Here is a 26,901-nt window from a genome sequence, read left to right on the forward strand (position 1 = left end):
AGCTGTGTGTGAGAGAGACACAACGAGGGTTGTGAGAGGCTTGGGGGCGGGGTGGAAAACAACATGGAAACATTTAGGGTGGCCTCCATTTCCTCAAAATCTCGCCCAGGGACTCATTCCTCTGCAGCCACCCAGCCCCTCTCCTTTCCGATCCGCTCGTAATCGTAGTCCAGAGGATGAACTCTCTACTGAAATGGGCGCTGATCCTCTTTGTCCTCATCTCCGTCATCCTCAACATCGTGCTGATCAGCGTCTACTCTGGCAGGGCGCCCAAATGCTCCAGCCAGCATCTCCATCCCTTGCAGGGGAAACACGACGAGCGCAGCCAGGTGTTCGCCGACCTCAGCCGGGATGAGTACTTGCAGGTCCAACAGTACATGCTCAAGCAGAAGGACCTGGATATCTCTACGCTCCAGACCACCAAGCCTTCGCAGAATTTCTTATTCCTGATAGATCTGTCTCTGCCCAAGAAAGCGGACGTGCTGGGTTACTTGGACGGAAAGAGCTCCAAGCCAGTGAGAGAGGCGACAGCGGTGGTGTTTCACGGCACCAAGGGCCACATCAAGGAGTACGTAGTGGGACCTCTGCCAAACCCGGTTTACCACAGGGATGTCACCATGGAGAAGTACAAGAAAGAGCTGCCCATCAATGCGCGTATACTCCCCCTCATTGAATATGTTTTGCTATTTAGCTTCGTTGAAAAAGAGGTGTTCTCCAAACTCGTAAAGCTCAAGAAGGAGAGCTTTGATATAGGTCAGGACAACAACCTGAAGGCATTTTATCAGATGCCACCTGGAGTCAAGTCTGGTGACAGAAAAACCTGGATATCTTTTTTCAGAGATTTAAGTGGTATGTACATCCACCCAGTTGGCTTCGAGGTGCTGGTCAACCATGAGAGCGTAAACACATATGACTGGAGAGTGGAGCGGCTACTTTATAACGGCCAGTACTTTGATACAGTTGAGGAACTTAAACAGAAATATGATTCAGGCTCCGTGAAGAAAATCGTGTTCAAGGAAAGTCGCAACTACGGTAGCCTGAAACCACAGCGCAAACCGCTGCAGCTCAGCCCGCAGCAGTTTTACGCAGAGGGAAAGCGCTTCAGCGTCAAGAATAACCACATCCTGTACCTGGACTGGAGCTTCGCCTTTGGCCTGAGCTCCCTCACGGGCATGAGGGTGTTCGATGTGCGCTTCAAAGGTGAGCGGATCGCATATGAGCTCAGCGTCCAGGAAGCCATGTCGGTGTACGGCTCAGTGACAGCGGGCATGATTCTGACCAAGTTCTTGGACTCCAGCATGGGCATTGGCCGCTTTGCTCATGAACTGACCCGTGGGGTGGATTGTCCCTACGATGCCACCTACATCGACACGTACCGCTACATCGACATGGAAGCCCCGACCAGGTACAGAAACTCCATCTGCGTCTTTGAGCACAACATGGGTCAACCTCTGCGCAGGCACTTCGCTGACTTCTTCCACAACAGCTACGGAGGGATGGTGAACAGTGCCCTGGTGTTCAGGACCATCACGGCCATAGGAAACTACGACTACATTTGGGATTTCATCTTCTACCAGAGCGGCTCCGTGGAGGCCAAGGTGCATGCCTCCGGCTACATCTCCTCCTCCTACCTGGTGAATGGCAGCCTGCAATTTGGCCACCAAGTGGCTGAAAATGTCCTGGGCAACATCCACACCCATTTCATCAATTTCAAAGTGGACCTGGATGTGCTGGGTGAGTAGCAGCTCACTGATGTGCACACAAATTATAGGATGCCCCCCACCAGTGCCGGCTCTAACCTTGTTGGTGCCCTAAGCAAAATTACTCCCCGGCGCCCTTCCATCCCAGCCCTTTCCTCGTTCATTTGATCTAGGTGGTCGGTGAAAACATCTAGGCAGTGCACCTAAGAAATTATAAGGCAGGGAAAACTCTGTAAAGTAAACCCGAACCCGAAAAACTATGAAATGGGAAAAAAAACAGTGGAATGTATGGAGACCTCAGGGTCAGTCTAAACTGTCATTTATAAAGCTTAAGTGGGAGCAGACATGTGCATCAGCGTGTGTGTGTGTGTCTGTGTGTGTGTGTGTGTGTGTGTGAGATTGTGTGTGTGTGTGTGGTTGTGCATGTGCGTGCATGCCTGTGTATGCATTTCAAACTCTAATTCTTAAGAAGTATGCAACGTGTGTTTAAGTGTTTAAACCACAGAGGCCCAGAGAAGCAGACCAGTTATCCATCTGACTGTCTATAAACATGGTCAAATTGAATTTGGTGTATGTGTGTGTGTGTGTGTGTGTGTGTGTGTGTGCGCGTGCGTGCGTGCGTGTGTATTTCTGTTTTTGAGAGAGATTTAACAGCCCTCTTCGTCCTCTCAGCATTCCTTTAAATATTTACACCAGCCAACCAGAGTTCGTTCCCAGGTCACCTGTAATCACCCCCCCAATCAAAAAGGCTAAGCCCTGCCAAAAGAAGTTACACAACATGTGGGAGCGTGGTGAGACAGATCAGAGACATCCCCGCCATGTCCTGTTTTCTCAGTTCTGCCATGGTCGAATTAATCTTCAGTTGGGTGGATATTTCCTTGTTCACTTTTAGAGATAATGCTAGTCATTTTATTCATTTTTTTTTTTAATTGTCATCACTGTTTCCTCTCAGCTAGTGCTGTCCCCTCCTCTGTCATGGAAGAAGCTGCACATTTTCTTTCCAGCAACTCTACAGCCACAGATTTTAGTGATCAGTTCCTTTTCGATTCTGGGTGGGGGAAGAGTTGAACTCAAGCCAAAACGAATGAGGGGTGATGTTCTCAGCAAGTTAGTAGCTGCCTCATGTTCAAAGCCAATGATAACTATATATACTGTGGGCATTAAGTACATATTATGCATTGTTACTATGACAAGAAAATGCATTCCAATTCCAAGCGATTGGTGGTGGATGGGTCAATCAAAACCGTAACCAATTATTAAGAAATGCTCCTTTAGGTCATGTTAGAGAAACTCCTGTGGGGCATATTAAAGGGTTGGAATAAACAGATTTGGCCTAAAGTTTTCAGACATGACTTCTCTGCCACACGGGAACATGGTGCTGCTGTTGTATAAAGCTCTGATTTTATTCAGATTTTTATTCACTAAATGGTTGAGTGCATCATTTCTTTGTGCTGATTTTTACAATCCCTCGGCCCATTTGCGTCCACAACTTGAAAACCACCCAGGGCATCACCTGAATGCTTTGTAATTGTTTCTTGTTGTTTGTAACTTTGAAGATTTCTTTGAGAATCTCCACAGACATGTTGTATGTAACTGTTTTTCGTAAACTCAGAAAAGTTATGGAAACAGATATTAATTTGGAATGTAGACCATGGAATGGGGATGACATGAGATAAACCACAACTAAAACTTTTAGTCACAAAATGTTGCAAAATAATCAGGATTATGATTAGCCATACTTATGCAGCCCAAGTTTTAAAATAATTGATTAAAAATGTGCTTGCTGGCTAATTAACAAAAACAACCAAGAATCGATAAATTATTATTATTTTTTTTTTTATTTGACTACTAGAATTGAGAGGCAATGTTTTTGGCTCTGGAACTATAACAAAAATCATTACCTTATGTCTTTTTCTTTTTCTTTTTCTATTTCTTTTCTTTTCTTTTTTTTTTTTTTTTGTATCTTGATTCGTCTCCAGGAGTGAAGAACGTATTCCAGACCAAAGACATGGAGTTTGTCAACATGTCACTGCCCTGGATGCCTGAGCATTACGCCATGATCCCTCAGCTGGTGGAAAAACAGCTTCAAACAGAAAAGGTGTGCTATTTTTTGTCTTCATGTGTGTGTGTGTGTGTGTGTGTGTGTGTGTGTGTGTGTTTTTTTTTTAACAAACTTTCAGACAGTATTCCCTCTGTATTAATGCTTTATTCAATGGAATTTAGCAGACAAATAAAGAAACCATGAATGGAGAGTGGTATGAATGTCTCCAGCAAAAGCCATGAGCTAGATTCATGCCTTTTTTGGACAGACCCCACACCGAAACAAGCAAAGGCACCGGAATGTCCCACAGTGTTATTGCTATAGAGGTATCTGTATTCCTTCAAGTGCAGCAAAAGAGCTTTTGATTTAGGGGTCTGATTTTGTTATTGCTACGACAGCAGTGAATTATCCTGGCCATTGTTCAACAGTTGTTGTTCATTGTTGAAATTTTGGATGGCCATTTGGTTCCACTTTATTACTGCCACTGGGTTAGAAGTTTGTTCTGCAACAGGATTTAACTGTGCAAAATAATATTTACTAATATATACTTAATATATATTTTTATATATATTCTTTTTTTGAGGTTTTCTGCACACATTTGGATATTAATGAAAGAGGTGATTTTGCACCATATGGTTGAAAATATCATGATTATTTTGACAGATAAAGCAGTTGCAATAATATTTGTAATATTTGCGATTTTTTGCAACATGTGTTGCAACATGTTGTACTTAAAATAAGTTTCCTCTAATGTTGCTGAAGCAGTTCTTGTAATTTGACTGTTAAACTGGAAATGAGTTGAATCCAGTCTAACAATGTCTGCTCCACAGGAGGCAGCTCTGTGTTACGACAAAAAGACTCCTCGCTACCTGCACATCGCCAGCAACCAGACGAACCGCTGGGGTCACCAGCGCTCCTACCGGCTCCAAGTGGTCAGCTTTGCCGGTGAACACCTGCCAGAGAGTCAGCCTGAGGAGAGGGCCATGTCCTGGGCCAGGTGAGAGACACTTCACCCTCTGGCCAAGCAGCAAAGACAAAAACTACTGTATCCTCATAAGTTAAGAATCACACGCTTTTTGTTTTATCATTAATATTTTTATTTATTCATTCATTTATTTGTAAAAACAATATTATACTATATCAGCCTTTAAATTTAACTCAGTTAGCATAGCTATAAATTTGTGTTACATCCATGCTTCAGTGAATTTAAGAAAATAAATCTGGGCAAGATGTTCAGTGAAGGTTACATCTCTGCTATTGTATCATAAATAACACTATCATATAATTTCCTTCAGCTAAACAGTAACAAAACTGAAGTAAGTATATTTGATCGCTCTATGTCCAGACGCCATTTTGCCAGTAAATTAGGCCACCTCACCCCACATGTGAAGTCATATGCAAGAAACCTGGGTGTTCCCTTTGATCAGGAGATCAATTTTGACAAATAAATCAGTTCTGTTGTTAAAAATAGTTCCTATCAGGTAAGAACCGTCTTCAAACTCAAGCCAATTCTGTCCTGCCATGATATGGAAAAAGTTATTCATGCATTCATCACATCTCTACTAGACTACTGCACAGCCCTTTACTTTGGCCTTCCCCAGTTTTCATCATCTCACCTGCAGATGATCCAAAATGCAGCTGCAAGGATGAAGAATGGTATTAAAAAGTGCAAGCACATCAGCCCAGTCCTAGCCTGCCTTTCTTCATTGGCTTTCTGGCCATTTTAGGATTCAATTTAAGATCTTTTTGGATTTCGTTCAAGGCTCTTAATGGTCAGGCCCCACATTACATTACAGACCTAATTCACTGGCACTTAGCTGCTAGGTCTCTGAGATCTGACAACAAATCTCTCTTCTATGTCCCACAGTCACGACTCAAACTAACAGCTGACAGAGCCTTTGCGGTCGCTGTGCCACAACTGTGGAACCAGTTGCTGTTAGACATTAGATGTGCTCGCTCCATCTCTGTCTTTAAATCTAGGCTAAAGACACATTTTTATTCGCTGACCCTCTTGGCTCATGAACCTTCTAATTTCTTGTCATGCCCATAAGTCTGTATGTGTCCCTTGTTTATTGCCGATTTAATTTCACTGTTAACTTTGTATTTAATGTACTTTGTGCAGTATTTCGGTGCTGTCCTCATGTAAAGCACTTTGGTCAGCCTGAACTGTGTTGAAATGTGCTCTACAAAATAAACTTTACTCATGTACTTACTTACTAAGGTACCTAGAATGTGGTAATTAAAAAGACAGCTGTTGTTCAGTGGTAGCTGGCAGTGGCTAATGGATGACCAAAAATGCTAGATTGGTTCCAGACCCGTCAATCACATGTTCACTTTAAAAAAAAAAACTTTGAGCGATTTATTCAGTCTGGTGTTGCCCACTTCAACTGTGGCTCCTTGGTTGAATGACTAACCAGGCCAATCAGCACCGCTACAGAGCAGGACAGACATATGGCACTTTTCCACTAGCACCTACTCGGCTCAACTCAGCTCGACTCTACTCGGCTTGTAATGTTTTCCATTAGGTGGTAGTACCTGGTACCAGCTACTGTTTTAGTACCTACTCGGCCAGGGTTCCAAGCGAGCTGAGTCGAGCCGAAAATGTGACGTAAACAGAGTGCAGGCCACTGATTGGACAGGGAGCGACGACACATGAGAGTGACTCCTTCATGAAAACCAAACCTGGCATTTTAAAAAAAAAACGGCAACAGCGACCATGCGCATTGATCATCGCTGAAGTTGACAAAGTTGGAAAATGGCAAGATAACCGGTACCGTGGTCAAATGAAGAGGTGGAGACTTTTCTGTGCTTGGCGGTTTGGCCACCTTGCTATGACGACTCCACCGACGGTGAGGTGGTACTCAATTGTAATGGAAAACGACCGAAACCAAGGCGAGCCGAGTAGAGCCGAGTAGGTGATAGTGGAAAAGCACCAATAATGGACATAATCAAGCTGTGCTAGAGCCAAAGAGATCGTAGTGTACTGATGGAGTTATAGATGCTGCTATCGACATTTAAAATAAATTAGAGCTAAAATGAAACAGAGTAATGTTGAGCACTGAAGGCATTTCTAGAGATGCAAAGATGTTTTTTTATGTTCTGCTGATGGGACATGGCAAATGTTTAACTGAGACTTCACTGAATCATTTGTCCAAATGTAATTCTTTGGGTTTTGGGTAATGTAGAGCTCTTGGATTTTTTTTTTTTTTGGTGCTATTTTTAGTAGTGGTCCAGCAATTTTATTTATTTTTGTATTTATTTGTTTGTTTGTTTGTTGGGGGGTGCTAATTTGCTCATCCTCATTTCTCCATGATTTAAAAAAAAATCAAGTGAATTTGCTCAGGTTTCAAAAGCTTAATTGAGCTTTCAGAAAAAAAAAATCTAATCGGATGTGTGTGTGTGTGTGTGTATGTATATGTATATGTCTATATACAGTGCCACCAGAAAGTATTCACACCCCTTCACTTTTTCCACATTTTTTTATGTTACAGACTTATTCTAAAACTGATTTGAGTATAGTTTTCTTTTTAAAAATCTACACAAAATAGCCCATAATGACAAAGTGAAAACATGTTTTCAGACATTTTTGGAAATTTATTGAAAATGTAAAAATTTAAACAAAATAGGTACATAAGTATTCACACCCTTTGCTATGACGCTCAAAATTGAGCTCAGGTGCATCCAATTTCCACTGATCATCCTTGAGATGCTTCTACTACTTGATTGGAGTCCACCTGTGGTAAATTCAGTTGATGGAACATGATTTGGAATGGCACACGCCTGTCTATATAAGGTATCACAGTTGACAGTGCATATCAGAGCAGAAAACAAGCAATGAAGTCAAAAGAATTGTATGTAGACCTCCAAGACCAGATTGTGTCAAGGCACAAATTTGGGGAAGGATACAAAAAAATTTTGGCAGCATTGAAGGTCCTGAAAAGCGGGTATGGTCTCCATTATTCGGAAATGGAAGAAGTTTGGAACCACCAGGACCCTCCCTAAATCTGGCCGCCCGACCAAACTAAGTAATCGGGGAAGAAGGGCCTTGGTGACCAAAAGAGGTGACCAAGAACCCAATGGTCACTAAGGTGGAGCTCCAGTGTTCCTTTGTGTAGATAGGACAACTATCCAGTAAGTAAACCATTGCTAACACACTCCACCAATGGCGCTTTTCCACTAGTACCTACTCAGCTCGACTCTGCTCAACTCAACTCGGTTTGTAAGCTTTTCCATTACGTGGTAGTACCTGGTACCAGGTACTATTTTAGTACCTATTTGGCCGGGGTTCCAAGCTGAATCAAGCCGATATGTGACGTAAACGCCGTGCAGACCATTGATTGGACAGGGAGTGCCAACACATGAGAGCGACTCCTTCACGAAAACCAAACCCGGCATTTTTAAAAGAAAATGGCAAAAGCGACTGTGCGCATTGACAAAGTTGGAAAATGGCAAGCAAACCGGTACCGTGGTCAAATGAAGAGTTGGAGACTTTTCGGTGCTTGGTGGCGGGGCTGCCTTGCTATGACGACTCACTGGCACTTAGCTGCTAGGTCTCTGAGATCTGACAACACCGACGGCGAGATGGTACTCAATTGTAATGGAAAACCACCGAAACTGAGGCGAGCCTAGTCGAGCGGAGTAGGTACTGGTGGGAAAGCGCCACAAATCAGGCCTTTATGGTAGAGTGGCCAGATGGAAGCCACTGCTCACTAAAAGGCACATGGCAACCCACTTGGAGTTTGCGAAAAAGTACTTTAAGCATTCTCAGACCAGGAGAAACAAAATTCTCTGGTGTGATGAAACCAAAATAGAACTTTTTGGCCTGAACTCCAAGCGTCATGTCTGGAGAAAAACAGGCACTGCTCGTCGCCTGGCTAACACCATCCCTACTGTGAAGCATGGTGGTGGCAGGATGTTTTTGTGTGGCAGGAACTGGAAGACTAGTCCGCATAGAGGGAAAGATGATAGCAGCCAAATATAGAGAGATTCCTGCTCCAGAGTGCTCTGGAACTCAGACTAGGGCAACAATTCATCTTCCAACACAACAATGACCTGAAGCATACAGCCAAGATAACAAAGGAGTGGCTTCAGGAGCAGTCTGTGAATGTCCTTGAGTGGCCCAGCCAGAGCCCGGACTTGAATCCAATTGAACATCTCTGGAAAGACCTAAAAATGGCTGTATACAGATGCTGCCCATCCAACCTGACTGATCTTGAGAGGATCTGCAGAGAAGAATGGGAGAAAATGCCCAAAATCAGGTGTACCAAGCTTATAGAGACATGCCTAAAAGACTTGAGGCTGTGATTGCTGCCAAAGGTGCTTCAGCATAATCTTAAGCCACGGGTGTGAATACTTATGTACCTATTGTGTTTAAATGTTTACATTTTTAATAAATTTATAAAAATGTCTGAAAACACACACACACACACACACACACACATATATGTATATATATATATATATATATATATATATATATATATATATATATATATATAATATTATATATAATCCTTTAAAAATAACTGTATAGATAGATAGATAGATACACACATATATACATACATATACGTGTGTGTGTGTGTGTGTATACATATGTATATATATATATATACATATGTGTGTGTGTGTGTATATATATATATATATATATATATATATATATATATATATATATATATATATACACACTACTCACAAAAAGTTAGGGATATTTGGCTTTTGGGTGAAATTTATGGAAAATGTAAAACGTTCACGCTACAGTGATATTATATCATGAAAATAGGGCATTTAAGTAGAAGCATACACTGGTGATTTCCTCATCTCAAACAATTTCTTGAAACAAAAGCCAACAACAGTGGTGGGTATACCACAACAAAAAATGTCAGTGTCAATAATTTGTCATGTGCCCCACGACGTCTCATGCTGTTCACAAGTCGACTTATTGTCTGCTGAGGCATGGCATCCCACTCTTCTTGAAGGGCGGCCCTCAGGACATTGAGGTTCTGGGGTACAGAGCTCCGAGCCTCTACACGGCGACTCAGCTGATCCCAGAGGTTTTATATGGGATTCAGGTCTGAGAAAGTGCAGGCCACTCCATTTGAGGTACCCCAGTCTCCAGCAGCCGTTCCCTAATGATACGACCTCGATGAGCTGGAGCATCAAACACCTGATGTGAATTTTGTCGTTAAACTCCTTGTTAGAGAACAGCAACTTGTGCAAAAAGTACTGAAACACTGAACAGTTGGACATGTGCATTCAAAAGTTTACAGAAGGTCACATTAAGTTCACCTGTAAAGGTTAAAATGCATTTTAGCTTCATCCTGAAATTTCACCCGAAAGCCAAATATCCCTAACTTTTTGTGAGTAGTATATATATATATATATATATATATATATATATAGTGATATATTGTTTTGTTTTGTGTGTGTGTGTGTGTGTGTGTGTGTTGTTTGTTTGATTGTTCTTTTTTTTTATTGAAAATTACAGCAAGTTCCTGTTGTGCTGTGTGGCTAAAAGTAACAATGAGAGAACAAGCCCCCTGAGGGCATGGAAGTCCTGGGGACAGGCTGTATGTTGTGATAAGTTTATCTCAAATTGATAAAGCTTCCTTGCTTCCTTGTGTACTTTTCACCCCTGTCAAAGCCATCTGGATGAGAGACAAATGATGGTTAACTGAACTACTTCTCTACCAGATTGCTCTCTCTTTCTTTCTTTCTGTCTCCCTCCCTCCTTTTGTTCAGTTTGTGTCTCTCTCTACCTCTCTCTGTATCTGGGCCTCCTTTTTTCTCTTTTATGTCTTTGTCTCACCACCTAACCCTCTCTCTCCCCCTTTCTCTGCATGTCTTCAGGTATAAGGTGGCCATCACTAAGCATAAGGACACAGAGCAGACCAGCAGCAGTCTTTACAGTCAAAACGACATCTGGAGTCCAGCTGTGGACTTCAGCAGCTTCATTGAGGACAATGAAAGCATCGAAGATGAGGTGTGTGTGTGTGTTAATTTGATATCTGACGGACATAGTTTGGGTGTAGACGTTTGCATGATTTTGTGAAACCATGTCCCATGGGACTGCACCCTGTCATGCAAACTGGATCAAAGCCGGATCATTTAAAGGTGCAGCGTGATTCTCATTTCCAAGTCTGCCAGAGCAGCAAATTGCCTTCGTGTTTGATGTAACTTGTAGCGTGGTAGCCTCTTCAGTGCCTCTGTGTTCTGCTCCTAGTGAGTGGAGCTTTACAGAGACAAACTGTATTTGATAAGTAGTTAAGGAGATTTGTATTTTAAATTAAGTTTTGTTGTTGTTGTTGTTGTTGTTGTTCCCCTAATGTTATATATAATGCACACTGTGTCCCACGCTGGCCTTGAAACTAAATTTATGACATGATAAAGCATGATATGGTAAATGATAATTGTATTGTGTTGTATTATATTATGGTAAAATATGATATGGTATGCGAAGGTATGGTATTTATAATAGTATATTATGGTAGACTACGGCATAGTATAGATATTATGGTATAATATAGTATGAAATAGTATGGTATGGTACTTAATCCTATGGCATATTATGATATTGCGATATATTATCGTATGCATGCTAAATGCATGCATATTTTAGTATATCATGGCATGGTATATTTTGATTATGGTCTATTATGGTATATCATGGTACATTTTTGTGGGATGTGTTATGGTATATCATGGTGTATTATAGCATGGCATATTATGATATTATATTATGTATCACAGTATATTTTGATAGAGTGTATTATAATATGGTAGGGTGCAATATGATATTATAATATGGCATGTCAAGGTGTATCAGCATGCTGGCTTTATAGTTTGGTCTAGGGACCTCCAGGGGTCCTTGTAGGTCTTCCAGGGGGTCCAAAAGATTTACTTATTTATTTATTTGTTTGTTTAACTCACCACCTTTTTTCATATTTTTGAGAGAAATCAAGTGAATTTGCCCAGGTTTCAGTGGGTAAAGTCACTAGACATCAATGCAACAAAAAAAAAAATTATGGCTGATTATGTTTAAACTCACTACTTTCAATTTATTACAATTTATCTAGACAATGTCATGACTGCGAAATATCGTATCAGTCAGGGCAAAATTGCTTCAAGTGGGGGTCAGAGCCAACTAGGGGATCCAGAACATGGAAAAGTTTGAAAAGGATGTGGTGTATTATGATATATCATGGTATATTTTGGCGTGGTATGGCATGGTATGGTATAGTGTATTTTGGTATGGTATTGCATGTTACATATTCAATCAGTTCTCACACAGTGAGGTTTTTATGTTATATGCCCTTTCCCCGTCTCAGGACTTGGTTGCCTGGGTGACCACCGGCTTCCTCCACATCCCGCATGCCGAGGATATCCCCAACACAGTAACTGTGGGCAACGGGGGCGGGGTCATCCTGCGGCCCCACAACTACTTTGACGAGGACCCATCCATCCAGTCTGCTGACTCAGTGTACATCAGCCCGGGTTCCGAGTATAGCTGCGAAAACAACAGGATGGCCTGCCTTGCTCAAGACATCTGCAGCCCCGTGTTCGAACCTTTCACCTACAACAGCTTCGAAGGAGTCATGAAGTTTGATGAGTGATGCTTCTTAGTAGTCTAGCCGACATGGGCAACAGTTAAAAGACCATCCCACTTTTTTGTTGCTGTTTTTTTGGTTTTGTCCCATGTACCACACTGTGTGTATACTTCACATTAGTACCGACAGTTTGCCAAAGCGTAGGCCGCCGTACATATTTAGATTTCTGAATGTGTTTTTGGTGCTTGTGTGCCAGAGGACCACCACATATCAAATCACTGTGCACAATGCTAAACTAACTCTGGCAAAAATGAATTAGGATCAGGATGTTCACTGTAATGGATTAGCTATCTCAAGTTCCAAGGCTCTGTAATGTGATTTTAACACCATAAAGAAATGAGTGAAATTTTTTAAAAACTAAACAGTCATGCTTCAGAAAATGCTCAGTAGTAATGTAAAGTATGCATTCATTATAGAAGATTGGTTAAAATATACCAAAAACAGAATGGCCCCTTAATTTGAGAACAGTTTTAGATTTTATGTAATGTTCAACACGTTTAAGCTTCACTATGCAAGATTTTTAGACAAAAATACAGCCATTTTTATAAGCCCAAGTCACAAAGGTGGGCACAGAAGTCCTGAACATGCAGTCCCTCAACCTTTCAAAAAATTTAGTTATCGCTCACTACTGTTTAAATTTGCCAAATGTAGCTTTCAGATGACTTTATAGTTAGATCTTCACTGATGTGCTGCTATCAGTAAATTGCCACTTTGGGCCCCTGAGGGCACCATTTATTTGAATTCATTCTAATGCTGTTTTGAAATCCTTTAAAAATCCCACTTAAACCAAACAAAATGAATTATGTCATAGGTGACCCAAGTAATCATTTTTCATCCCGTTTCAGGGGGCAGACTTTCCAAGAAGTGGTTCAGCTTTCAGCATTTCTTTGCCAAAAAAAAAAAAAAAAAAACAGATCAGCTTTTCCCAAAGTGGTTTATCACTTCAGCTGTGCCTTAACTACTCAGTGGATGATGATTATGTGCAACACAAATCCAAAAGTTTTGGCCACTTTTAGATGCTATTCAAATCTTTAAAATGCATTCTTTGAAAATCCCATCCATGTGTGTAACTTGGAATAAGATGCATGGGATAGCAGTTTTAGTGTAATATAAAGTAATAGTAACAAATACTGACATAAAGAAAGATGGTATTGGCACATGTTTTGAGGAGCAGTACCGCAGCTATGTGTTGTCAAATCAGAGGAGAAGAAGCACATTCTTTTGCTCCACTTTGCTGCGTTTTTACCGTTTCACAGTGTTTTAAGCCCAAGTGGTCTTCATTAGCACACACTGATTTATGCACAGCACCACAAAACTAATGTGCACACTGCAAAGTCTTCCAGTTGTCCCAAATTAGACTTCCAGATGTGTTGAAAAATGTGCCTTTTTACAGATCAGGGTTGTTGCGCTAACAGAAAATAAGGAGTTGACTTATGTTCCTGTGCATTTGTCTGAGCTGTTGTCTGTTAAATATCCAAGCTGCCTTTTTGAAAATGCTTCTTACAAATCAGGGATCACTGCAGCTTCAAATGTAGACGTCCACTAGTGAAGCCGCAGTGGAGTAAACATGGCACATGTTGGCCATCTTGTTCTGTGAGACATTGTATATGCACACACACCCACACACGCACGCACACTCAGCCTGCAGTAGTGTGAGATAGTTTCTCCAAGCACTGTGATAGTTGATAGAACCGGGGGGTTGGGAAAACATAAAAAGGAAAAGATACACAGCTTGTCCAAACCATTTCTCTGAGTTCTGTCTCATCAATTTGACTGTCAGCTAAACAAAATGTAAATCAACATTTTTCCACAGGGGATTCTTTTCAAAAGGACTGCTCTGATTAAGTTCTCACAATAGACTAGTTGACTTTTTTTTTCTTGGATGTTTTTTCATCATTGACTAAGCGCTGCGTGCCTTGCTGGTGTTCTGAAGCAATTTATGAACTTTTACATTTTGAAATGTTAGAATTTTTGTTGGGGTCAGATTTACCCTAAGCACAATAAATGTTCACATCTTATATAATGATGAGTAATAAAAGACATGTTTTGTTGCAGATATAAATTAATACACAGCTAACACAATAGGAGGGTAAAGATATTTGCTTACAAAATTCTGTCATTTCAGCGGGTGTGTCAGTCTGTACTTTTGAAATACTAAGCACTGAGTTCATTTTCCAAAAATAATGCATTACCTTTTTCAGTAGCTCTCTTAAGCATCTAACGTGCAGATTCTAAAAATCTAAATGCTTTTGTAGTGAGGAAAACCCATTTGATTCTGACTCTAGCGACCCAGTGGTGCAACAGGCAGGTGTTTGGCTGATGGTTTTCTTCTGGGATCAATGCAAACTGAGTTTGATGAATGACAAGAACAGCATCGTAGTGTTGCAACCTGTTGCACAACATGCACTGTCTCTTCCCACTGCCTCTAATCCACATAGGAATTCATAATGTAGCACGAATGCTACACAACAGTAACCTGAAGAAATTAAGATTTTTGTTTTTTTTTTTTAACATAACATAATAAGGCTTTAAGGTAAAGACTTAGCAGAAAACCAACCAATCATTGAGGTTGTAATGTTTTTCCTGTTTTCCTGTTAACATTATTATTACATTGCTGGGTTTCACTACATTAACAGGTAGGTTGTATTTTCGGAATGTGAGCCATTTTGCAGTGATCACTTGCTCCATACATTTTCATTCAATTTTCAGGCGTAATGCCACAATTAATGACCGAATGTGTGAATGAGTGACAGCTGCAGAGTGAATATTGGCTGTTATTATTTCACTTCAAATGTTATTTGTGACGGCTCAAAATTGCAGTCTTGTGACAAAACACAGTAATGTATAATTATGTATAAATAAAACATTATATGGCGATGGCACAGCAGGGGTTAAATTTATGTGCCGGTATCACGAAAACAATGCTAGTGCAAATTCAGTTGGGAAAAATTATGTGACACCTCCTAAGGTTAAAATGATGTGATACCACAACGAAAAAACAATGTCAATGCAAAGTCAATTTGTGCTCATGTTGGATACACAAACTACAGTTAGTATAAAGAGTGAAAGGGGCAGCGTGGGCTGGGCAGTGGTGTGGACTTTCACTCAGACACCCCAGGTTCAAAGTTTGAGGCAAGACGAGTGTGTTCGAACATCAGCTTACCAACATTAGCTTGTTCGTTTCCCATGTTCATCTCCTATGGTAATGTTAGCTTGCTAATGTCAACCATGACCTTTCCCTAACCTTAACCAAGTAGTTTTGGTGCCTAAACCTAACTCCATTAGCTTGCTAAGGTTCATTTGGAATTGACTGGCATTGTTTCAATGGTACCGGCACGTAATTTAATCCATTTCGAGCCACCACCACTTCCACGTTGGTGGGAAAGTCATTTTCATTTCATGTATCTCTGTGAAATCAAGTTACACGTGTTGTTGTGCAGCAGTCGTCGTTGTTGCATCGTTTTGCAGAGCTTCGTTAGTAATATTTCAAAATCAGATGTGATTGCACCCTCGAAAATGTGAATTGTGATCAATTTTGCAAGCAGAGGTTTTTCATTTCTCAATTTCAGTGTTTTGTTTATTTTCATGCTATATCTCACATTGGAGACACATTTGTCTTCTGTCCTGTGTTCCTCTTGCTGATGAACCAATGCACATCGTAATGGGCTCTGTAAGGAAAATGTATAGTCTTTATATAAATGAGTGCACTGACCAAGCTGACCATTCAGTCCAATATGCAACCACTCTGTAATGTAGGTGGACGCTGTGACTATCGAATGTGTATTTTTTATTTTTTTTTATTTTTTATTTTTTACTTTGTGTATATTTTTTCTACAGTACAAAATCCTGAAGAATCAAATAGCTGTTTTTCAGTTTGTTAGTTTGTTGTTGTTTCTTCTCTAAATAAATGAAGAGATTATTTGTCTAAGAAGGGGTCTGGAGGTCTTCAGCTTTTTGGTCTTTGCAAAACCACACATCTGCACAAACACACATACGCAATTGTAAATGCTTTACTTGCTTACACACAATTATAAAGACGTTACAAGTTGATATGGTCAAATATCACACTGGTTTAGCATTGTTTTTAAAGGTACAAGAATGTATGTCATGCAGAAAAGTTACTGCACAGACTGAACAGAAATACCAGAGACTAAAGCAGACACACACACACACACACACACACACACACACATAGGTCTCATGACTCCCCATGGTTTCTCCAGGAAGTAGGAAATTGAAACCAGATCAGAGCAGTAGAAGCAAATACACTCACACACGTATGCATAACACACAGCCCTCCTATGTGCTTCATGGGAATGGAACCAAAGTAAGTGAGTTAGAGTACATTCAAAGTTCAAAGTCTCTGTGTATGTGAGTGTGTGTGTGTGTGTGTGTGTGTGTCCCCAGTAAGTAGCTCCAGAGATCTATATAGGATCTATGGAGACATAGAGCACTGAAACTGGGCTAAACACAGTAAAATCAGAATAGTCAATGGAATTTTTTTTTACACAAAATCATAAAAAACTATAATATTTTTTATTTTTAAAAAATGTTCTCTGTGCAATAGTGAAAATTACCAGATACCGGTTAAGGATGCACACAATTCTATGTGCTTCGATGAATTAAATCTGGAAGCAATTATGGGAAAAATACTTTTTTTCCCACTGGCCGTGCAAGAGGCCAACACCACATAGCTTCAATGCATTGATGTAATATTATAACCACTGATTTCACATCAGCTTATAATTATGTCTTCATGAAGAATATTGGGCTGTGTAACAATGACAGTAATAGTCCAGTTACTGGCAAATATTTGGAATCAAATGTAGTGATCATTTTATTGCATTTAGCCTCACTGACTGATGGCCGTAAGACTGCATTGTACTTTTTTCCCTGTCTCACAGCAGTCAGTGGCCGTGGTTCAGATGCAAAGTGAAGGAGTTCTATTGAAACTTATTGAAAATAATCAGTAGTTTGCATTATGGTGATTATTTCTATGTATTAATTAATTAATTAATTAATTTTCAGTCAGTGGCTATGGGATGGGCAACCACATAAGACTCACCGGATGTGGCGTCTGCTTTGCTGCCATATTGATAAAACCTGAGCAGAAGCAGCAGCAGCAGCCTTCTCTGCACCTCTTCTCTGCCTGGTGGAGAAGAGATGTTTGACTCTCCAGATTTGTATTGGGGCCAAATGTGCCACCACTGCAGTGTCGTTTTCACATTCCTTCACTGAGAGGGAGAGGCTCATGTTTCCCTGAAATTTGGTTTCATGCAATGCATGTGCAAGAAAAAATTTTGGCATCACAAATAAGTGGAACCTATGTGTAACTACATATTTAACACTTGCAACTACGCAAGGATTACAAGGTAAAATGATGAAAATGTAAAATATTTAAGGATTATGTTTTTTTCTTCTGTCTTGGTATTGCTAATCTTCAGGGTAATCTTACAGATTGTAAAGAGCAGGCAAAAATAAGCCCTGGATCGGTGTGATGATGTTTTGTCAGTTGCATATTCACACAAATTGTTGTTTTTGTTTCATATATTTAGGACCCAAATAAACTATTCATTTATTCCTTCATTCATATTTTATCAGTTTTATAAGCTGTATTTTTATCAGCTCTATTGACTGTAATTTATTTGTTTTACTAACTGACAGACCTGCATGTTTTTCCATTTTTTAATGTTGCATATCCAGTCACACATTGCACTTAAACTCTCATATACTCTGTTTTATGTTTTTTTGTTTGTTTGTTTGTTTATTTTTATTGTTTTATTGTTTTGTTTTGTTTTGTTTTGTTTTGTTTTTTTAAGGGATGTGATGAAAGCTACTTTTGCTGTGCACTGCGCGGTGACAATAAAAGCGACTTTGACATGTTCAAGTTTTATCATGTAATCTCCAACACCTAATCAGCCGTCTGTGTCTGGACTTTGGCCCACACTGAGTCAGTGCTGCAGATAGTAAACATCGTAAAATCAGCGTACATGTGTGTGTTTGTTCCGCACAGGTTTTGGCAGTGATGGATCCCACGTGACAGAATTACAGAAGCCCCATTACAGGACTGAAAGCCGACTGATTACTGATACTTTTGACAAAATAGACGCAAAGTGAGGTGTAAAATTACCTGGGGTTTTGTTTTTTAATGTTGTTTTTCACTTGTGATATTTAGTCATGATAATTCAGCTTCTGCACAGCGTTACACTGATTTTATCCTGTTTCAGCTCACCTACTCCATGATCCTTCCCACGAGTCAGCACCATAACTAACAGCTCTTTCGTTGTGATGCTGTTCTCTCCACGTCTGAGTTCTCTGTGATGTGCTGTGGTTTTGTGTTTGTGTGAATTTGTGGCTCCCTTGGCTCACAGTCCAGGCCGGATCAGCTCCCCTGGGTGCAGCACTTAGCTGACAAGTTCCAGATGTTTTCATGCTGCTGCAAAAACGGCTTCCTGGGAGCGTTTCTCTACCTAAAGCTGCTCTGCTGTTTGGCTCCGAGCGGTGCCAGCGTAAAAGAAACGGTCATTTATCGACCATTTTCCTGTCTGCTGCCTTTAAATCAGCTAAATTACTGCTCAAACAAGCACAGCACTGTGTTTGAGTTCCATACTTGAACCTCAAAGTTAATGCGCCAGTTTAATTAATTTCATGACTCTTGCCTTTAAATCCAGTCAGCTTTCATTGTGTAGCTTCAAAACACAGAGAAAACAAGCATTCTTTTGTTCATTACTGAAATGCTTTCTTCTTGCAGAGATGTTTTGTTTCTGTTCATTTCTGACAATGAATTAAGATCTGTGGCATGTGATGTGATAATGATGATGGAATCACTTGGATAAAACTCAAATATATTCAAATACCGAACAATTTCAAACACAGAGCCCAAAGATCAAATCTATATATTTTTTTTACATAAAAGGAATGTTTGGTTTGTTGGGTACTTTTTAGTCTATTCTTTTATTTTTCCAGGGGCTTTAGACCAAAACTTCCCTTTCTTTCAGCTCAAAGTCAGCAAAGCAAAAACAAACATCCAAACGCAGGCTTCCTGTGTTTTGCCACAACAAATCCAGGAAGAGAAGTGCACAAAACACGCACACCTTCTCTTTCCCGTCACCTTTTCTGATAAAAAATTCAAATGAACTTTCCCTGTGTGTTCCCGTCATTGGGACCAAAACAATATGACTTTTTTTGTTGTTTTTTTTTTTTCATTGGAGAGCTCTAACAAAGGGATAATTACACTGAGGATTACATTTATTGGCAAGGTTATCTTACATTTTTGGAATTCACTGAAGTTATAGGTCTATTATCCAAAACTTGTTTACAATGCTCCAGTGGTACATATCAGTGTTTTCCATCTTTAGATTTCCTATGAGCCCTGTGTGTGTGTGTGTGTGTGGGTGGATGTGTGTGTGGGTGGGTGGGTGTGGGTGTGTGTGAACACTTTTCAACACACTGAGGCGCTTTACTAGAAAAGAGATCTTTTTATTGGCTTGTTTCCTTGAAGAATACTATGCTGAAGGCCTGGCTCAAAGTGAGCACATCAAAACAAAACAGACTTACAAACAAATTCATAAATTCTTGCCATTTTAAAATGGAACAGTTTGATGTTACAGATTGGAAAATAAAAATGCAATTTAGTTGTACACTTATTTATTGAATTAATTTAAATTCAGTAATTCAATATTTATTAGTTTAGAGTTTACATGTATGTACATTCTCTAATAAACTAGAAAAAATCACACATCATTACTAACAATATCTGAATGGTGAAGCTAAGAATAAAAATCCAAAAAAAAGAGCACAGTTAAAAGAATTAGTTTTCACTCATTTTTTCTGCTCACTGACACAGATACAGGCAAATGTAAAGGCTGACACAGCACAAATCACGAGGACATAACAACATAACAGACAAAACAACGCTTGATCTGCTTCAGCACGACTCTAAAAATACACGGTTTGTATGGGAATCAGCAAGGAGCCGCTGCTGCTCCGCTCTACCTCTCTCATCTTTCATGGATGTCCTGCTCACCATGTAGGGCAATGCAGCTCAGTGACAGCACGATGAAATGGCTTTTGCTTTAGTTTGCTGCAGTTCTGCTTACATAACGTGAAAAAACTGCTGAAGCTTGTCACTGTGCCCCAAATTTCTCACGCATGTCTGAGTCCAACAAGTCAAGTTTTTTCGCTGTTTACATTGCTGTACTGCTTCTCCCTCTTGAAATCTGTATGGGCAATGAGGAGATATGGTTCTTAATATTTTTTATGAGAATGCTACTTTTATGTTATAGGTCTAATAATGCTTGTGCCACAACTCTATTACAGGAATATAGTTTTTCTGAGATTGGCATCTTGGTTAACTTACCTACTGATAAAGACACCAGAATCATCAGTGTGTCTGTGGTGGATCATGGCAGCTGTAGTCCTCCGTGCAAAAAAACTTTACTATATGCTCTGCTGAGCAAGCAGGCAACTATTGCTCAGCATAGGGGAAACAAACTGATTTTCATAATATAGCCTATAAATTCATTAAATTAAATAATGAAATTATATGAATTCAGTAAGGCCACCAGGTTTATTTTTGGAGCTTTGGTAGGGGAGCAGCTATGTATTCATCCATTGCACAGTGATTTTCAGTTGGAGGCTACCTACACCTACCTACCTACCTACCCAGTGGAAGACACTGTACTCTAGACGGAGTGGGAAGAGAAACCTTTCTATAATTAACGCAGTTCCTGTTCAAACACTGCATTTGATTTTTTGGGTAAATTTGATCAATCCGCGATAAATACAAATCATTTATTCACAATGTGAGCCGTTGCAAGCCCTCTTTTTCTAACTTTTGAGATCATGTTACACAACTGTCACTCAACAAAACACACAACATAAAGTGTCAGCATGGAGCACCTGAGTGTCTGATCAGCTGGAGATGGATGATTGTTTTGTAGACAGTTACAGTACTTACTGAGCAAGACGGCCAAGAGTCCAGTCTTCTAAAAACAGAGTCAGTGGTACAAGTCTTCCCTTTCCTTTGTGTTGTTTTCATTTTAAATCACAACCATACCTTGAAAAGACACCTGGTATGATATTGAAATAGCAGCCATTTTCAGAAATCAAGGTGGGAAGTCGACCTGGAAGATTGGCTTACATGTATCCAGCAGTTACTATATAAATTTGCAATCTCAGGAACAAGTGCAACAACACTGAATTTAGCAGGGAGTTAGCTACATGGCTTACTATCTAGTCAGCTGCTATCCTGTCAACATGGCTAGACTACTAATGGGCCAAATATGCTAAATAACATAAAATGTAACATGATGTCCCACTGGATTCTTGAGATCCATTCTAAACATCACTCTTATTCATGTCTCCCCGCTTGTGACTCCTTCAAACCCATTGTAGGTGAAAGGTTCGAACACGGGGCTGCAGGTCTCTCGAGCAAGGCAGGCCACCCTGTTGTTGTCGCAGCTCTGTTCGGTACCCAAGCTGATGTACACCGCATCAGGAGAGTGGATGGATGGTTCTTCGTCAAAGTAGTTGTGGGGTCGAAGCAAGACTCCGCCTGCATTGCCCACGGTTACCGTGTTGGGGATATCCTCGGAGTGGGGAATGTGGAGGAATCCAGTGGTCACCCAGGCAACCAAGTCCTGAAAGGGGAACAAAGGCGAAAAATGGATGGCCTGAGTTTAGAGACTGTGTGTTGATTACATTTAGATTTTTGTAAATTTCTGTTGTATTGTTCTTATATGTTTATAGGCAGTAGCGGTTTTAGGCACGGGCGAAGCGGGCAGCCGCCCGGGGCGGCATATATTCATGTCACGTGGGGGGCGGCATGAGAGCAAAAAAAAAAAAAAAAAAAAAAAAAAAATCATCCTCGCTGCAAAGCAGTTTTCTATTACCGTATTCATCTGAATATAAGACAATATTTTTTCCATTGAAAATGCCCTGAAAAAACGCCCTCGTCTAATATTGGGGTCTAAGCAAATACACATGTATTGTGCTTGCATATAAACCAGTAGGTAGGCTCGCCTGATGCCGCAATTACCGGCGAATGGCCGCATTGCGCAGTCAATAATCAACCATGTTGTCTGTGTCACTGTCCGTTGTGCTGCTGCAGCCGCGTATGAACAAAAGTTGATTTATAATGAGAGGATGGCAGTATGTGTATGCTGCTCACCTGTCAGATCCGGCAGACCTGACCGGGTGGGCGCGGCACCTGTAAGCATCAAGCCGGTGCCGCGACCGGCCCGCCTGATGCTGACCGGTGGCTTTTTTTTATGCAAACAAGATTTTGTTCATATAAAAAGTATTTTTCCAAAAAAGGTATTTGTGCAGGTGTTGGCGCCCCTGCTCTGGGAGGGGCGCGTGTAGCCGCCAGAGGGGCACCGGTAGCGGCCGTTATCGCTTGGAAGTTGTCGTCGTGCGCGCGCGCGCGCGCGCGCAGGGCCACAACGGTAGGGCGCAAGGCAGTAATTTCGCCCAGGGCGGCAACATGGGCAGAACCGCCACTGTTTATAGGACTTCATCAATATGGTTGAGGCAGAAACTAATATCAGTATCTTCAGGATAGCCATTACTGCTATGAATATTTAAAATCATAGGACGAATGCAAGTATAAATCAAATGAAGCTTTTTAACATACCTATCTTTAGAAAATTAATGTAGGTATCAAGATAGGTAGAAAGAGTTTTTTTTTTTTTTTTTTTTTTTTTTTAACAAAAGTATTCATAAAAGTCATATTAAATGACACACCTCTAGGGGAAAAAAAGGTCACAAAAGTGCCAAATTTCACAATCTTCAATAGATAAAACCAGCACTGGACCAATACCAATATTATGTTTTAAAGCTGACATTGGTTCGTATTGATTGTCTGCTAATTGTCTGCATCCCCAGCAAGTCAAACTCAAGCGCACATGCCTCATTCTCAATGCTTTCGTTGTCTTCAATGTACTTGCTGAAGTCTACCGCAGGAGCCCAGATGTTGTTTTGATTGTACAGACTGCCGCTAGCCTGCTCCGAGTCCTTATGCTTAGTGATGGCCACCTTATACCTGAAGACAGGCAGGAGACAGAAAAAGGAGAGTTAGAGGAGAGGTTAGGGAGAGGAAAGGATTAAAGCATTAAAGCATTATTAAATCCCCATTAGAGCGACAGGAATGGGTGCACAAAGCAGTCACTATACAGAGGCCCTTAGCTACCTACCTGGCCCAAGACATGGCCCTCTCCTCGGGTTCACTCTCTGGCAGGTGATCCCCAGCAAAGCTAGTCACTTGGAGCCGGTAGGAGCGCTGGTGACCCCAACGGTTTGTCTGGTTGCTGGCGATGTGCAGGTAGCGAGGAGTCTTTGTGTCGTAACGCAGAGCTGCCTCCTGTATGAAACAATTCATTTAACATCTAATGACTTCTTTAAAGGGTGGAAGCAGCAAAGTACATTTGCACCTAATTGTGATATAGATGGAGATGGTTATAATTCACACATCAGATACACAAGGGGTAAAAGACAAAGAAGTAGACATGAATTAAATATAATACAAGGCAATAAAGAGAGAAATGCGGAATTTTAAAAGACATATTCGAATAAAAACAACTCACAAAATAGAGGACATAAAAGACACTTTCAGGTGTCAGTAATGACCACAGTAAATAAATTCATTAACCAAATGCCTGTCCATGTTTGGTACCTATTTTGTTGAAAATCAGAATTGCTTTGGACACAAAGGTATTTCTACGTCTATTGGTCTTAACCATGGAATTGGGACCCATAATTGGGGTGTGAGATTTGCCAGCCATTTGTGTACAAAATGTCACTCCTCTCTATGTGATTTGAAGAACAAACACACCAAAAAACAGTATCGTCTTAGTAACAATGCACCTGTTCTGTTTTGAGCTGTTTCTCCACCAACTGAGGCACCATGGCGTAACGTTCAGGCATCCAGGGCACAGACACATTGACAAACTCCATGTCTTTGGTCTGGAATACATTCTTGACTCCTAGATGTATGGAGGGGACAAACATAATCACACAGCACAAATCATTGGAATTAGGTGATTTACTTGATCTGAATTGCTATATTTAGTTTTTGTATGTGCGTGTATGTCAAACTAGTAAACACTAGTTTGATGAAAGCGATGAATGAACTTGCCACACAAACGCATTACTCTTACTCTATAAATCTTGTTTTCCAATACATACATGCAGATCATAACCTGATGCGCCAGATGGTACACACTTTTATATGTTCCCTGCTACACTCACCCAAAACATCAAGGTCCACTTTGAAGTTGAGAAAATGCGTATGGATATTCCCAGTGACATTTTCTGCCACTTGGTGCCCATATAGAAAACTGCCATTCACAGTGAATGAGGAGACAATGTACCCAGTGGCGTAAACCTTTGCCTCCACTGAACCGCTCTGGTAGAAGATGAAATCCCACGTATAATCATAATTTCCTATGGATGTGATGGTCCTGAACACAAGGGCACTGTTTGCTACTCCACCATAGGTTAGGAAGTTTGATTCTGAAAAGTGTCTCCTTAGAGGACGTCCCATGTCATGCTCAAAGACGCAAATTGAGTTTCTAAGCAGACGTGGAATTCCAGTGTCCAGAAAGTGAAAAGTATCAATGTAGGTAGCCAAATATGGGCAATCAACCCCTCGGACCAGCTCATAGGCAAATCGCCCGATACCTATGCTAGCATCAAGGAATTTGGTGAGCATCAAATTTGGAGTGGCAGAGCCATAAACCGACATGGCTTCTTGAACACTGAGCTCATAGATGATCCTTTCCCCTCTGAAACGAACATCAAAAACTCTCATCCCTGCAAGTGGGCTCAGACCAAAGGCAAAGCTCCAGTCAAGGTAGATGACGTGGTTATTCTTCACACTGTAGCGCTTGCCTTGTGTGTAAAACTGCTGGGGTCCCATGCCTGTGGGTTTCTCCTTGGGTTTTAGTGATGCGTGATTCTGCACAGGTTTGAAGATGATTTTCGACACAGTTCCTGCCTCATATTGCTTTTTTAGGTCCTGTATGCTGTTAAAGTACTGACCGTTATAAACCACTTTAATAACACGCCACCTCAAAACCGCAGTGCTTCGGTGGTCGATTAGCATCTCAAAGCCCACTTGGTGGATATAGGAACCTTCCACTTTTCGACAGATTGAAATCCACGTCTGTCTCTCCCCTGATTTGACCCCGCTGGGCAAGCCATTATAGAAAGTTGGGTCTGAAGTTACATGAGGACCAAAACTCTCATTCAATAGTCGTCTGACCGGTATAAGGGCAGAGCGGATAAACAAATCTAAGGCAATATAGTCCCATAAGCGCAAGGGACTTGCAGTCAAAGGGATCTCCGTTTTATACCTCTCGAAGGTGACGTCTCGATGGTACATTGGGTTGGGGAGAGGACCCACCACATATTCCTTTATGTTGCCCGTGGTACCATGAAAAACCACTGCTGTTGCCTCTCTCACTGGTTTGGGTCCATTGGCATCCAGATAGTGCAAAATGTCCCCTTTCTTTGGCAGGGACAGGTCGATCAGATAGAGGTAATCAGTCGAAGGAGGTGAAAATGGGTCAATTGATATGTTCATTCCTGGGATCTTGGATACATAGTCACGCACCTTAAGGAATTCCTCCATTGAAAAGTCAGCAAAGACATCACTGCGTTCATTGTGCCTTGCAGGTGGGATTGGGTTCACAGATTGTGAAGGGCACTTCGGTGTACGTTCGGTGTTGAGCCATATCAAGACACAATTCCCTATCAGTGAAGCAACTGCTATGACAACCAGAAGATATTGGAGGACTGTGTAAATCCTTTTGGAGTCCATTTCTCTGCAGAGCCACCAAAATTAATAGTTGAGTAGAGGCACTGGAGGCTGTTTAAGAAGTGTATAAAGAGAAGCCAGTGAATTTATAGACCGATTTTACAACCAGAGTAGCACTTGTCATGATAAGAGATAAAAGTTGGACCATTGGACCACAGATAATATTGACTTGGTTTTATTCCAGGACCAAACAATGCTCCCGAAGATACTGCCACAAAAAAAAAACAAAAAAAAAAAACAAAACAAAAAAAAACAGAAGAATTAATAACCATATGCAGTATATACACACTGTCACATGCAAATGGGACAGTGGGAGCAAAAGGTTACAAGAAGCCTGGGATCTGTAGGTACAATTTTGGTTTTACATAATATGTAGTTTTCCCATCCTGTTCTGACTGATTTAAGCAATTTATCAGGGCAGGGGTTACCTTACAGTGATTTTACACCAGCTAAGAGGTATTGTTACACAGCAACCAAAGTCGAATGGTTGAATATTTATGAGGAAATAGGCATTAAACATGGTGCTTAATAAATAATACAGACATACTATATGAGTTAGATTTGGTCAGTGCATTAATATTCAAATTATTTTTTATGCAGTTCTCAAGTGATTTTTCTCAGGGCTTAAATAACGACTCCTAATACTGAGGAGTGAAATTTCTGCCATACACAATACACTGTACCCAACTACTAGCATTACCCTTGATACATGTTAGTGTGGGATCACAGTTC

General features: G+C 40.8%; 2 protein-coding genes across 2 annotated transcripts; one reads left to right on the plus strand and one right to left on the minus strand.

Moving 5' to 3' along the window:
- The first annotated feature begins 127 nt into the window (after positions 1-127).
- On the plus strand, positions 128-13,261 carry aoc2 (amine oxidase copper containing 2). Its single transcript, XM_030058842.1, has 5 exons — positions 128-1,734; positions 3,680-3,798; positions 4,572-4,738; positions 10,594-10,726; positions 12,072-13,261. The coding sequence occupies exons 1-5, from the start codon at positions 177-179 to the stop codon at positions 12,354-12,356; spliced, it is 2,262 nt and encodes a 753-aa protein (XP_029914702.1). The 5' UTR covers positions 128-176; the 3' UTR covers positions 12,357-13,261.
- Positions 13,262-21,706: 8,445 nt separating this feature from the next.
- On the minus strand, positions 21,707-26,172 carry LOC115363044 (primary amine oxidase, liver isozyme-like). The gene is made up of 5 exons (XM_030057117.1): positions 24,600-26,172; positions 24,216-24,334; positions 23,546-23,712; positions 23,262-23,394; positions 21,707-21,991 (listed from the first exon to the last, which is right to left on the minus strand). The coding sequence occupies exons 1-5, from the start codon at positions 26,170-26,172 to the stop codon at positions 21,707-21,709; spliced, it is 2,277 nt and encodes a 758-aa protein (XP_029912977.1).
- Positions 26,173-26,901: the final 729 nt, after the last annotated feature.

This window comes from Myripristis murdjan, chromosome 8, assembly GCF_902150065.1.
Source record: "Myripristis murdjan chromosome 8, fMyrMur1.1, whole genome shotgun sequence".
Lineage (NCBI taxonomy): Eukaryota > Metazoa > Chordata > Actinopteri > Holocentriformes > Holocentridae > Myripristis > Myripristis murdjan.

Excerpts from the sequence above, each read along its gene's own strand:
- aoc2 (XM_030058842.1), top strand. The coding sequence starts at position 177 with ATGAACTCTCTACTGAAATGGGCGCTGATCCTCTTTGTCCTCATCTCC. Across the intron at positions 3,799-4,571 it reads AACAGCTTCAAACAGAAAAG|GAGGCAGCTCTGTGTTACGA; the intron begins GTGTGCTATTTT and ends TCTGCTCCACAG. Across the intron at positions 10,727-12,071 it reads ATGAAAGCATCGAAGATGAG|GACTTGGTTGCCTGGGTGAC; the intron begins GTGTGTGTGTGT and ends TCCCCGTCTCAG.
- LOC115363044 (XM_030057117.1), bottom strand. The coding sequence starts at position 26,172 with ATGGACTCCAAAAGGATTTACACAGTCCTCCAATATCTTCTGGTTGTC. Across the intron at positions 23,713-24,215 it reads AACAGCTCAAAACAGAACAG|GAGGCAGCTCTGCGTTACGA; the intron begins GTGCATTGTTAC and ends TGTTTCATACAG. Across the intron at positions 21,992-23,261 it reads ACGAAAGCATTGAGAATGAG|GACTTGGTTGCCTGGGTGAC; the intron begins GCATGTGCGCTT and ends TTCCCCTTTCAG.